This window comes from Eptesicus fuscus, chromosome 14, assembly GCF_027574615.1.
Source record: "Eptesicus fuscus isolate TK198812 chromosome 14, DD_ASM_mEF_20220401, whole genome shotgun sequence".
Lineage (NCBI taxonomy): Eukaryota > Metazoa > Chordata > Mammalia > Chiroptera > Vespertilionidae > Eptesicus > Eptesicus fuscus.
In genome coordinates, this window is record NC_072486.1 from 63,736,607 (window position 1) to 63,751,805 (window position 15,199).

The 15,199-nt window shown below is 43.3% G+C and overlaps 1 protein-coding gene across 1 annotated transcript in view; it reads right to left on the reverse strand.

The window, feature by feature from the left end:
• SND1 (staphylococcal nuclease and tudor domain containing 1) overlaps positions 1 to 15,199 on the reverse strand; it is a 457,708-nt gene that overhangs the window by 177,718 nt on the left and 264,791 nt on the right. The window contains exon 14 of the mRNA XM_008154047.3: positions 6,761 to 6,833. Coding sequence (XP_008152269.1) covers positions 6,761 to 6,833 — 73 coding nt within the window. The remainder of the gene's footprint in view (positions 1 to 6,760; positions 6,834 to 15,199) is intronic.

The window sequence follows — 15,199 nt, forward strand, 5'->3', positions numbered from 1 at the left end:
TACCCAATAACCTTTCCCGTTCTAAAGTCTTTAACAATATCTCCTGATACCTCCAACTAATAAATAAGAAAGGTGAGAGACTATGTCCTAAATTTAGTGCTTTACAGAGCAAAAATTTAAAAAGGAACAGAACTCGGTTGAAAAGTGGATTAAATGGGGGTGCCTGGACACTACCACTATAACTGTGATAAATGCCGAAATACAATCTTTACAAAATTGCAGCATTTCTTTCCCATCCTCATTCAGAAACATGTTCAACCTAACAGAGAACACTTCTCTCTGATTCCCATGGAAAGCGTAAGTGTTTTTAGGTTTCTCTCTAGAAGGAAAGAGGGATATTTCTGCACTTAGTTCTGGGGAGTTTCGATAGGAGAGCCTGACAAAACAAGAACTGTCCACACAGGACTCCTAAGTCTGAACAAACTATGAACAAAAGACAATGAAGCAATGCACCCTAAGGAGAACCAAACTCCGTGACACAATCTGGGTCTCCTTAACATCCACCTGTTTTTCAGAGGGAGAGGGGGAAAGGGACATGGAGGAAAAGGGCTCTGGGAGGGGCGGGGGTGATGGGAAGATGAGGGTGGGGGGATAGGCTTAAAGAAAGGAAAAGGAGAAATAAATAAAAGGAGCCTGGGAGAAACTTTCAGAGTAGCTGCCACTTTGGCATCACATGGCCTTGCACCAGCGGGCTGCAGTGCACGTTTCTGTGCTATGAGAATACAAGTCAGTGAGCTGCACATGCACACCGCAGTCCAGGAACCTCTGGCAGGGATAGAGAAAGAACAAAATAGAGACAGAAATACCACCCTCTAAATTGCTAAAAGCTTGAGCTGCTGAATGCAGGAGAGGTGCCAGGAAACCACCTTGGGAACCCACCACTAGCACTAATCCTGGCTCCCTGGCAAGGGGTCATCATATTCATGGAGCACATGATGCCTGCTCTAGAGAGCAAGGCCAGCAGACAGGGAGTGGGCTCTCACAGGGATTCTGTGGGATTTCCCCAGGGTAGCAAATGCTAAGCATGGGTCCAGAGGCTGTGGTATGAATGGAGCTCTCGAGCTAGGCAACCCTTCCAGATCACAGAAAGCCACCAGGCAGAACCACGGGGGTTGACCTGGTATGTTTGGCACAAAGGGGACATTTGAATGTGATTTTAGGCTAAGGGAGAGCAAGAGAGGGAAGTGCCATTAAATCAAACAAAACAATAAGTAAATAAAAAAACAAGGATCATTCATAACATCTAGTTACTAAGGATTAGAAAAAACTAGTTAGAAGACTCTTTAGAATTATATGAAAATAAGAAGACAACCTAGCCTAGCGGGCCAGAAGACATAGAAAGGGAACAGCAACTGAACACAGACCTAACTTATAAAGCCTCTGAGTGATTGTGCTGCTGCTTTTACACTTTCTTCGGACTTACTGGGCAAACCACTTTTTACCTCTCTGTAGCGTAGCCAAAAATAATATTTTTAAACTCTTCCATTGAGGCCCAATTCCATTAGTACTTACAGAACGAGAACTTCTGTACAGGTCCCCAAGCCTCTTGTAGAAAGGACTGCTTCAAATACCCCGAGAAAAGAGGATGGTGCTATTCCAGCTCAAGAACTCACTGAAAAACCAGGAACTGAAGGAAGAGGTCAGGAGGAGATGCTAGAGAAAATCCTACCTATTTATTTACTTATTTATTTGAAAGGAACACTTCCACCCTTTCTATTTGCAAATTTGAATCCCACTGATCAATTCTGTAAGTCTCCATTTCATGATGTGATGGAGTAAATATTACCCATAAATCTGAATCCTTACCCGCAGAGCTATCTAGGTTATGGTTTAAGCACATTCTTAATAATACTATGTATCGCCAATAAAATCAGTCATGGATAGAGGTTACAATAAAGTTAGGTCACATGAGCAAAGAAAGCAATATTCAAGTGAGCACAGCAGCAGTTAACAAAACAAAACAAAGACACTGGAACTTAGTGAAGGCAAGGAAGGAGAGCAGAAGAGACAACAGTGAAATGAGCAGCCAAGTTGTCAGGAGAAGTACGACCCCATTCTAATGATCTGTCCCATTCTGGGACTGAGAAATATGACTGGAGAGGACAGGATGCTGGTTTGGCTCTATCTTCTTGTAGTGCCATCAACAAACAAACAAACATCCTAACTCCTTGTGCACCAGAGAGAAGGACAGACACAGTGGGAACGGAGGAACGTGAAATAGACACCGTGACTCACCCCGCACTGCTCACACACAATGGAAGGAAGGTGCAGGCCGCACAGGAGGGAATCCGTGTGTGATGGCTGCAACCTGAGGAGTGGGAGCTCTTACCTCAGAACTGTAATTGATTTGTCTGATTTACCAGAACAACAGTAAGCCACGCACCAACCCATTTTATTGCCTGTTTTACACTCTATATCTGCAGGAAATTGTATTCATTACAGAGCAGGCTACGGCAAAAAAATAATAAATCCAAGATAAGCAACAGCCTTATATTCCACCGACATGCACATTTCAAATTTCTGTATGCTGGTGAGGGAGTGGAGACAGGATCAGGGAAAAACAGAACCCACTAATAACGAATCTGTGGGTGTCTGACATGAACCAGTCACCACAGAACCATCCTCCAAACCTTATCAGATGCACTGTCAAGTGGGTCAAATTCTTAGTTGGTTTCACATTCCCAGGAATAACATGGCCTAAAGAAAACTGGACGGACAATTAAGAAAGGAAGCAATGACCAGGACTTGTAATACCTCACTTCCTTCACCTTGAAAAATTAGAACTAAAGGAATATAGTAACTTCTTCAGGATTCAAATGACTAGATTGGCACTGTTTTCCCTTAGTGGTTCCCCTGAAAACAGGTGCAGAAGATGCAGAAGAGCCAAGTTTAAAAAAGCCTTAGCCAAAAGGTAGGGTTCATGCAGTTGGCATTACACAGACGCTACATACCTTATGGAAAAACACCCAGTTACATTAGTGTCAAAAATCGTCTGTACTAACAGACAAACAGAAAACAAAACCACAAGTTGAGAGCCATCATAACATTTTTGAAAAGTCACAAAACTGTACTGAGCTCAGTATGGAAAGGGACAAAACAGGCACAACTGGGACAGCAGAACCCAAAGCCAGAAAGCACACTCAGTAGCCACAACTGCCCGGTCCAGTCCCGGGAAAGCTGATGAATGACATGAAGAGCCTGCTTGTTTCCTCACGCAGAGGCCAGTGTCGCACTTGCCAAAATAGGCAGTCATCCTGTCACTCCTGTGCTTGGATTGCTGCCATGGGAAGCCAGCCAGGGAGGTTTTGCACTTGCTAAGTTCTTACGAGGCATTTTAATACACTCTGACCCTTATCCAGTAAAATCATTTTTAAAAATGCAAGAGAAGAGAGGCTCTGTCTGGTCTGGCAAGTAGCTTAGTTGACTGGCGCATAGAGGCGTTCAAACCCTAGTCAGGGCCCTTGCAAGAGTCAACCAATGAATGCATGAATAAGTGGAACAACAGGTGAATCTCTCTCTCATTCTCTCTCTCTCTCTCTCTCTCTCTCTCTCTCTCTCTCTCTCTCTCTCTCTACCTCTCAATCAATCAATATATAAATTTTAAAATATGCAAGAGAAGAGATATGGACAATAAGGTAGAAACTCAACTCTAAAAGCTGGAAGCCACTAAAATTGGAACAACATTACTGGTTTTTTGTCTCACAAACATGATAATCTCTTCTATACAGCACATTTCTTGAGGGTGTTTAGGAGACAAAATATAAGGAGCTTATATACAGGGTGGGGCAAAAGTAGGTTTACAGTTGTATCCACGTATTGGAAACAGTTAATTCTTGTATTATTATTTATTTACCAATTATTTACAGCACATTTCTTGAGGGTGTTTAGGAGACAAAATATAAGGAGCTTATATACAGGGTGGGGCAAAAGTAGGTTTACAGTTGTATCCACGTATTGGAAACAGTTAATTCTTGTATTATTATTTATTTACCAATTATTGTATGTGGAAGTGATACAACTGTAAACCTACTTTGCCCCACACTGTATGTCTCCACCTGCCCCCACGGATGTGCATTGGGGTGGGGAGAGGTAGTATACAAATACCAGTTCACTATCAATTATTTTGGCAGCAAATTGCATGTATACTGTCAGTTTAACAAAAACTTCCATTTACTATAACCTGTAACTAAGATGGGGGTCTTGAAGGGGAAAGAAAAACACAGTTAAAAATTACAAAAAGATTGAGAAACTTCTATGAAGCCCTTATGTGTGTATTCCAAGGCCTTTACTCTAGGTGTTTCTTCATCTAGCTGTAAACTATTTGCCTGCCTGACCCCCATATGCCTACCTGCCCCCAGACAGTAGCACCGCCAGCTTGCTTCAGGACGCTGAAACCCATGCATCTCACTTCACCAGCACCAGGGCACCCAACACACTCAACATGACACTGGGACGGAAAGAAGGGAAGGCTGGAACGGGGAGAGAAAGCTCCTCTGTTTTAGAGGGCACCAAAAACAAAGAAAAAGAAAAGGAGAGGAAACCTTCAATCTGAGCTGAACAACATGTGATGAAGATAGACAAGGTCATTCTGACATCTATTTAAATGAAATAGCTTTTCACTTTCCCACTTGCTCAAGTTTTTATCTTTTATTTATGTGGTAACTGAGAGATATGTAATTGGAATTTATTTTAAAATAACATAAAAGCAAACGAAACCTTTGATATCCAGACAGAAAGGAGAATAAAGATACACATGAAACTGAGCTACAGATGGGTGTGGGTGCAACAAACAAACAAAAACCAAGGAGGAATATGAAGACAAGTTTCCTAAGATCCTGATAACAGGTGCAAAAGATGCAGAAGAGCCAAGTTTGCTACCAAAAAACAGACAGACAGACAGACAAACATAAGAAAACACCAAAACACACTAAAGCAGGAGGCAGCATAGATTCACAATGAACTCCACAGGCCCAAAGAGAGCACTCCCGCCCCCTAGGTTTCAATCAGCCTCTAGAAGACCCTAGAGTGTGAGCCTGCATAAGCTTTTGACCGGGTGTATTTGGCCCTAATTGTGCTTCCCCAAATAGGTATTTGTAACTCCCCCCATCACCTGTAGTTGAACAAGCAAAAAATTATCCTTTGATTACCCCATCTTCACCAACAGAATGCTATTAAGGAAAATGTTGAGAATGATATTAAGGAAAATACTGTTAAGAATGCCACAGCAGGTATATATAGAATATATGTAAACAATAACTCAGCAAGGTAAGCCACGGAGAAAACAGGGCTGATAACATCACACTGTTAGCAATGAACAGATTCGACTTAGTCACCTGTGGCTCTAGGGCCATTAGCAACAGGTTTGTGGGGCGCTCCACTATGAAAAATGCACATCAATATACCTCACTCAATTAAAGAGAGATACAACTTGTTGACAGAAGTCCAATTACTGTAGGCAACACTGTTTAATCTGTAATCTGCAGTGACTGGCTACAGAGAAAAAGAAGCTCAACAGAATTGCAGTGCTTAATAGGAACAGGGTACCACTACATCTAGGGAAGGGTGACACGGCCAGACAGACACATTCATGATATGCAATCACAGGGAACAAAAGGCAAAGCCTCAGCTAGACTTGGTCAGAGAACAGAACAGGAAGATAATCCACTCTAATTCATCACTGCTGTGGGCAAGGCTGAGCTCTAGCAGCTTTTGTTTATAGTTGCTTTTACTTCTTGGTGCCCAAGGCAAGCTTCCTGAGTGTCCAAACTAAGATTTACCAGTCCTTCTTCTGTTACCACCCTTGGGCTATGTGGTCCTCCCTCCACATGACCTGAATCCCTTCCAACCATCAGTGACTACGGAAGTTGAAATGGATGGTGTGTCCTAGGAACTGAGGGTGAATTGATGAACCAACAGGCCTTCCCTAGGCAGCTGATCAAAATCAACACCTCAACTGCTCTCCATCCCTGCTTAGGTGGTTTCATTTCTCTTTAGAGGAGTTGCCACGCCCTGACTTTGCTATTGTCTACCTTTCCCATGCGCATGTAGGGACTTGATCAGTTTTGTTCATTGTTATATTCTCAGTGCCTAGACCAGTTCTAGGCACAGCAGGCACTGAAATACCTGCTAAATAAATGAATAAACCCGCTCAACTAACAAAGGTATTTATTTAGCCAAGAGATCCTAATCGTGCAAGGGTAGGGCCCTAATCACCAAACACTCATTTGGACACAGCCTTAAAAGTATCTCGTGTTCTATTCCTCTCCAGCATCTACATCCATTAGCTCAAAGGATGCTCACACATTTCTCCCCCTTAGAGGCAACCCTAGAAAAAAAACGTCATGAGGAAATGTCAATATCTATACTTGTCCTAAAACCTATACTCGACCTTTTCCCACTAAGATTTCCTAGTCATGGTGAGAATTAAACAGGGATTTTAAAAAAGAAGTAATTTTATTTTAATACAACTGGAAAAAAGTATCTTCTAAGTAATAATAATTAAAAAATGGAAAAGCAACATAATAGCCCAGGTGACACCATATGAGGTTAAATTTAAGCCCATTGGAATTCTGCTTTCTTCAGAATATTAAACAGAATCTCTATAGATGCATAGGCAGCAGCCCTGGAAAAATTCAAATTCATATTTTAGCCTGAAAATGAACAAGCTACAGAAAATACAGAGCTGAAGTCCTTTGGTGAATCAGCAGCCAAGCTCTTGGCACCTCTGCGCCACACAGCTCTATTCAGGGACACAACTCACCCCAGATATGTCTGCGACACGGTGGATAGGCACTTCCTTCTTGCTATGCAATCCTTTGCCATTCTTAATAGCTCTGGAGAAGAAAAACCACAATTAAAATACAAATCACACTGGGAAGCGGCAGGAGGGTGGGAAAAAGCTGGTGAGAAGAGAGGTCGTTCAAATGGAGGGGTCTACCACTCACTACACAAGTCACACTACACACGGCTGCGTAGCCAGCCAGTGTGTGCAAGAGTGCGTGTTGGAGGGAAATATAAGCATGCTCTTCTAAACCCACTTATCAGTACTTGGCTGCTAGTTTCAGCTAATGGTGTGCCTGGTAATCAGAGAGCTCCCGGAACTTGTTTCCAAATTAGAGGCATTGTTCCAGGCACAAAAGAAGAATAGTTGGAAGAGGAGACTCCTAAGAAACACAAGTAATAATGTTTCTTTCTGTGTTTAATCACATGAAACATTTAAAATGCAAAATATGTAGCTAGTGTTCCAATTCTAATGGAAATAAGTTCCTCCCAGGTAAAAGATAAGTTGCTCTGAATGAAGCAATATTGTATGGAAAAGCCACTTAACAGCAGAGGAGAGGTTAGCAATGGCTACATAACTGACATGAAGCCTCATTTCAGTCAGTCTCAGGTTGTAGTAACAGTAGCTTTAGCAGGGGCTCTGGGACTCGGCCACATATCTGAGCCCTGGTTGGGTTGCTCCAATCTCCCACCTTTTATCCCCCAATCCCTTGAATGGTGACAGGGACTGAAGCCTAAGCATCACTGGGTACGATCACTGATGTAACAATGAAGGACTGGTGAATAAAAAGCTGGTGGGTAAAAATAACTAAGTCACCCTGTGTTCTGCCAGTCTGCAGACCCAAGCAGGGAACATTCCTGAGTTTAGAGAATGAGGAACAGAGATTCAGGGGTGTGCCATTCTGTGGATTAGCCTTTTTAGAGTTTCTGAATTCCAGAGAAAATGAAAACTGTCCAGACCAGGGTCAAATATGTCAAACCCTCACACTAGTAACCACACTTCTACATTCTTCTCACCCAGGCTCCCACGAAATGACCAGCGGTAGAGGACACTGCTCTGCTGGAGGTACTTTTAGGCCCTGACTTTCTAAATCAAATTCACATAAACCAAATGAGGTGAATGTTGCTCGACGCAAGGTGGAACAGTCATATTTCTTACATACGTGTGCCATTACCATCCATCCCTCGCCCCTTCCTCCACAGGGGAGCTGTCTCTCACTCAACTGATTTAAATGCCTTCTGTTCAGAAACAACAAACACTTTCCTTACTACCTAGTTTTCATTCCATGATGAGGGTAAGATATGAAAGTACAGAGTTAACAAGGAAAAAAAAAAAATCACACACTCGCTCTGATCTGAACTGCTAACGGAAAGAAAGCATTTCTAAGTTCCTTGGATACCATGGCTCCCTCCTGAACTTGAAGCAAGGGCTTCTTCAGCTTTAGAAATTGCAAATAGGTCAGATTCTTCCTTTTACAATTTAGTCCAAGGATTGGTCATTCAGGGAGCCTGTTAATGATCACGGACCAGGGCTGGCTCTCAAGGTCTGTCCCAGTCCTTTGGGATTTGTAAACTCACGGGAGAGGACATGAGGATGGTTTATATGGGAAACCACTGGCTGGAAGCCAACAGCAGATCTAACTCATCCTCTGCCACCAACAGGCTCTGCCTCTCCCCATTCTGCTACCTTAATCTCAAGGAGCAGAACAACGCCTCTGGGAGGCAAGGCAAGTGCAGAGGCACCTGACTGCAACTCACCTTCCTTCAAGGTGAGGCCTGCTAGGTTTTCTGCAGGTCCTCTGGGGGCACAAAATGCCTCCAGCCTTATCTCCTTCTAGCAACAAGGACGACTGAAACAAATGGACCTGCCTTACAAACAGACAGTTCATGTGAGAGCACTGAACTTGTGGCCTTTCCTGGGGGCTGGAAAGCATTCTGTACAGTCTGAGAGAAAAGAACTGGGCCTGAGCAGTAAGTTAGAAAACAGAGGTTCGAGGCAAAGGATTTGTTCTGTGACCCCTAAGTAGCTCTCTGTGCCTTAAGCAGAAATCTAGGACTTAGCCAAGATTCAGCATGCCACCCAAGAGAAAAAAATACCCCAGGCAAAAAAAACATGGATTACAGTGTGCATAAGACATTTAAACACAAACAAACCAAAATTCTTTAAAATTAATTCTTAAAAAGAAAACCTTGTTCCTAAAAAGGATATTATCAGACTCTTATTTACATTCAGGCATTAATTTTGGAAAAAACCTTCAAAAACTTAACCCTTTGCACTCGCTTTTTTCTCGATTCCTTTATTCTACTCGGGATTTAATTTTTTAAATACCCCAGATTTTACAAAGCGTGGCAGTAGAATAAAAAACTGGAGTTTCTTTTCATACAAACTTATTTATTTGGATTTTTTTATATTTCAAATTATTGATACATTCAAAGAGTAATTTTAATCTCTATAATCTGCTAACCATGTCGAGTCACACTCGACATCCGAGTGCAAAAAGTTAATCTTTTCATGCTTATGACTGCTAAATTAGATCAATTTCAAGTACATTCAAGAGGCAGCAAGAAAGTAGTATTATAACATCATATACAACCCAGCCATGGCTCAGTGGTTAAGCGCTGACCTATGAACCAGGAGGTCATGGTTTGATTCTCAGTTAGGGCACATATGCCTGGCTTGCAGGTTTCGGGCTTGATCCCCAGTGGGGGACATGCAGGAAGCAGGCAATCAATGATTCTCTCTCGAGAGAATCATCGATGGATGTTTCTATCTCTCTCTCCCTCTCCCTTCCTCTCCCTTTTATGAGATCAATAAAAATATATTTTAAAAAAATAACATCATATAGAAACTGAGAAACAATTCTCACTGCTGTTAACAAAAGAGAGGCAACACTGAAAGTTAATCATTGTAAATACTAAGTACAAATAATGCCCACCAACAGTGTGAGTGATACACTGGACTCGGGCTGCCAAACGAGAGGGCTCCGAGAAATGAGCTAAATGGTTATATAATTCTGCTTGAGTCTCCTTCCCTGTGCCGGGGTTGCTTCGGTTCTTGTCCCCATACTGCTGCAGAAATAAGCTGGTGAGCCATCTCCAGAAAACCTCCCTCAGCCTGACACAAGCCTAATAATGCCACAGCAGGAGAGTAACGGGGGAAGTGCCCAGTGTAGGATCTCAAAGAGGAAAGGAGCAAACACCAAGAGTGGCAGGCTTGTCACAGTTCTTTCCAAAGGGAACATAATATACATCTTTGTTCCAGGACTATAAGGCTATAGGACAGGACTCCCCTAACAGTTGGATAGATGGTAAATAAAGTCAAGACCCTCGCGTCTTATATAACCTAATTTCTTTGGGATGGGTTTGGGGAGCTCTGTCTTTGAAACATGGGAGGGGAGTCAGCTAGCAGGTTTGTTCCCACTGAAACCTGCTCCACAGAGCAAACACCAACACCCCTCCTGCATTCCCTCTCCCCACAGGCTGCAACCACAGCTCAACATCCCTTTTCATTAGGCAAGGAATGAAACTCCTGACTTCTAAACTTCTCCTGCTGCGTCTGCTTAATAGCTGCTTTCTCACAAAGGCAGGCTGTGCTCAGGCCAGCCAGGAGAAAGGAAGCAGTGGGGCAGAGCACAGCTTGCTCCTCGCAGAACCTTAGTCTCCAAGAAGCAGCAGTGTGCAAAGATGGCAAAGACCTGCGATGTCAACAATGGAGAGAAATCATCACCAGCCAGGAAACGTGAGTATACATCCACATTCATGCAAAGGGGTAAAGGTCAGAAGAGAAATAAAAAGTCAACTTTCCAGGTTGCTCCTGGAAGCTTTTAGTAGCTACAGTGTGGGAGCAGAATCCCATTCCAATCATTAGAAACACTCTTCTTCCTTTAAACAGCAAAGTTTAAAATTCTCACACGAGATGCTCCTGCTTCCCCACTAGACAATAAAACCATCAACTGTTAAAACAAGATTACCCCCACTGACTGAGCACAACAGGATTAGAATCTCAGCACATTTTATGCAAACGAAAAAGAGTTTGCTCTTAGGTTCCGGGGTCCCTTACTCAGACAGAAAAACCTACAGACCAAGACCAACCCTCTCCAAGGCACCACTGACACATAACAGATTGTAAGATCACAAAGAAAGCCCAAGACTCTATGGTTAGATGCAACCTAACACCAACCATAAAAGGGCGGTCACATTAGGAATTATTCACCTGGGGACTAAGTGAGCTGCACATTTAGCTGAAGTATCTACAAACTATCCTAAAATGGTAAAAGTATATATCTGAATTTTTCTGGGGAATAGCTTCCAACAGTTTCACAAAAAGAAATGCTTTCATATATAAAATCTATTTAAAGAAAATAAAGTGGTGGAGAGCAGAATGGCCTACAACAGAGAACTGGCAGGGGAACGATGTGGCAAGGGAAGCTATAGAGTGGAAAGATATAAGGAGATCCTGAATTCTTAAATTTCCCTTAAACAATGCTTTCTTGGTAACTAGGGACCAAAATGTCCCATAACTCTGCTTCTGCTTCATCCACCATCCGATACTTTCTTCCTTCCTAGATGTACTCGTGTGGCCCTTTTGTCACCCTATTGGGCCAGGCCCTCACTAATTTATTCCAAGATAACATCAAGAATACTTTAACTAAGTTCACTCAGTTTCTTTTGACACTGCACACTACTTTGATTCAGCATCGTGTTCCACTGCTGCATGGCTGCTCCTGAAAATCTGTTTCATCCTTTTGCTCCCGACTTCCACCCAAAACAAAGACCACCAGCCTGTGACATCAAGTGGAAATTAAAAAGCTTAGCTTTCTTGGGCCTCTACCATGCAGCCCCAGTTTTTATCTTCACATGGTTTCTACATTACTCCTTCTCATACAATCAGGCCCATTTTCTCCAGGTCTCTACACAAAGTTATTCATTATGTGTGCTCTTCCAGGTCCAAAGGATAGAATAAAGAGTTACAACTTAGAGCTGTAGCAACACAATTATCATTACAATCATAACACAATTATCACATCAGGAATTCTTAACCTGGGGTACTAGGAAAGCTAAAGTTTATATGCGGGGAGTATTTACAGATGACTTTGAAATGGTAGTGGAATTATATAAATATACATATGAGGGAGAGGGGGGTGGGACAGGCTCAGTTCAGCAGGTAATTATAAGCTGCAATATACTGCTTTCAAAGTGCATCAAGTGTTCATCTTTATTTCCATAGCTAGAATTCAGGCCTTTTGAGGGTTAGGATTCTGTCCTTGATGCTTGTTACCATATTTAACACAGAGCCATGTTCAAATAGTTATATAAACCCAGAACCATCTAGTTCAATTATTGTGTGCCTAGCAAAGCTGAACAAATGACTGGTGACTGACTAATGCAGAACGCTGAGAATATTTCAAACTGGAGACATGGATAATGCCAAAGTGACCGCAGGCTACAGAGTGAGGTGCCTGGCTCTCCTGCATGCATTCAGGGCATGCTCCCGTACTTAGCCATACTGTTTTTACTACTTGGAATGGTACAGGGCAGAAGAGCTTAGAGCCTGGCCTCTGAGCAGAAGCAGAAGTGCACCAAGAACCAAGGCATCAGCTTAGAGCCCTCAGCAAGTCTAGCAACAATCTAAACGGCAGTGAGTCTGAGCTAAGCTCTGACCACCATAAACAGTGAAACCGTAAACCAGAACAAAGTGGCAGGATTGTATGAAACTCCTAACTAGATAATACAGGAAAGGCTGAGAAATAGAACCAAGAGTGAGTCATTTCTAAAGTACCTCTCACTGTGTTTCAGTTCACATCGACGAATACAGTGTTTCAGCATGAACCAAATACAGGTATCAATGAAATATAACAGCAATAAACAATTCCTTTGGCTTCTCTACTGGCTCCTTGGAGGAAGCAAAAGGGTCCTGACACTCAGAAAATAAGATACAGAGCAGGCACAGGTGCAGAATGGTACGGTGGGGGCACTAAGATTATTCAACGAAATCAGAATTACTGATAAGGAGGAGGAAGGATGGAGCAAATGCAGACTGGAAATGAGGAAACTGAGTCCCACAGTCAAGGAAACGTGGGAAGACTAGTGACTCAGTAGGTATTACGAGGCAGTGGAGCAAATAACAAAGACCTCTAGGCCATCATTTCATCTAAAATTAATATAAGGAGAAGTGAAGACACATGCTATTGTGCCAGGCATGACAACAGATCTGCAGTGCTTAGTAAGAGAGAGGAGGAAAAACTGAGCCCGGTGGCAAAGCACCACCAGAGAAAAGTGCTAAATTGACGAGAAATACAAGCAAATGAACTCTATGGTCCCAATAGGACCACAGGACTACTAGTTCTGGGTGGAAATGGTCAATAACAGTCTAAAGTCTGCTTGAGAGGACAAGGCCTCAGAAAGGTGAGATCAAATGTAATGATCGCTTAAAACTGCCTCGATGACACTGCTTTCATAATTTTTCATGTCTTGATAACAAAGGCAATACATAGCCATCAGAAAAAAGATTGTTATAACAATAATTCATTCCAAGACAAAAGCATCATTACCATAATTTCTAAGTGCTTATATACATACTAGAAGCCTGGTGCATGAAATTCGTGCAGGGGGGGCGCGGGGCGGCGGGGGGAGTCCCTCAGCCTGGCCTGCGCCCTCTTGCAGTCCGGGAGCCCTGGGGGGATGTCCAACTGAAGGCTTAGGTCCACTAAGGCCGTCAGTTGGACATACTTAGCATTGCCATGGAGGTGGGAGAGGCTCCCACCACTGCTGGTGCTCACTAACAGTGAGCCAGGCTTCTGGCTGAGCGGTGCTCCCCCTGTGGGAGCACACTGACCACCAGGGGGCAGCTCCTGCATTGAGTGTCTGCCCCCTGGTGGTCAGTGCGCATCATAGTGACTGGTCATGCCACCATTCAGTCATTTGCATATTAGCCTTTTATTATATAGGATGCCCACCCACTCGGGGTGGGAGTTGACCCGGTGATCAGGGGAAGGGACGCCTCCATCACACCTCTGCTGCTGCCACTGCCGGCAGCGCAAGCCTCAGCCAGCCCTGCTTGCCTGAGCCTCAATCAGTGGGGGTGCAGGAGGACTCAAGGCCCCCGGCAGTGCTGAGGGGACTCTGGCAGCAGGAGCGCAGAGCAGCCGGCCCCGGCTGAGGAATGGAGGATACTCTCAACAACATGAGTTATAACTTCCAATTTGTTGGACACCACAGTCAGGCTTCACCTTCAGGGGAGGGAGGAAGAGAGGGATGGGCAGCTCGTTGGAGGCGCCTGGGCGAGCTGTTAGTCAGTGGGGGGTGCAGGAGGACCCGAGGCCTCCGGCGGGGCTGAGGGGACTCCAGTGGCAGGCGTGCGGAGCGGCCAGACGCCCCCTATGTGACGGTTTGACGTTCAATTTGCATATTACCTCTTCATAATATAGGATAATACTCCTAGTGTTATAAATAATGCCATGAGGAATAACTTTTAAATAAACTGTTGGGTGCCTCACTAATTACCCCTTAGAATAATTCTCAGAAGTGCAAGTGCTGTGACATAGGACAGCAAAGCACTATTGTTTTCCATTTCCAGATAAACAGAACACACCTTGCCTCATGGATTCTATTTGTGGATAACTCTTTGATTTAGGTGCTCCTTCCTCATGCCACTCAGATATCCACTTACATCTCCACTCTTACACAATTATATTTGCAATATTTCATTTGCTCCTTCAAATCCCCATTAGACTGTGTGTTTTTTTTTTATCACAATGTACCTGATAATATATTTGTTACTGTAACAAACAAATCAGAGAAAATGTTAATGTCTCTTTTTTACTGAGCGAAAAGTAGCAGACTTTCTGGTTGGAAAATGGTTTTTCCAATGTGAGCTACATTTACTGGGACCTGTTGGGAAAAAGTCAATGCCATCCACCTGAGATCTAGATCTCCGAACTTGATGCAGACAGAGGCAAAAGGAATGGGAAGTACTCCATCTCAACTTCTGGGCCAGATCTGGAGGGGGGAGTTGGGGCAGCTTAGGATAAAACAGAAATGCAAGAAAAGTAGATGCAAAAAATAATGCAATTAAAAGAAAGCTATGAAGTGGATTTCCCCTTCACCAGTAGCTATAAAATTCTGTTCATGCACTGATGTATCAGTGATTAATTGTTCAAACTATAGTCCTCCTGAGATGTTTCCAAGGCTTAGAGTAAAGCAGGATAGAGGCATCTGTGATACTTAGCCCTCGGACCCACTCAGCCACCTCACACTGCAGACAAGCCAAATCAAGCAAGCAAAGCCATCCTCAAGCACTGGTCAAGGCTCTTCTAAAGGAACTGACAAAAGCCATGAATGCAGAGTATGAAGAAGGGGACAGAGACAAGAGTCAAAGGGAATAAAGAGCTGTTTGACTAACTTGGTGGGAACAGGATGC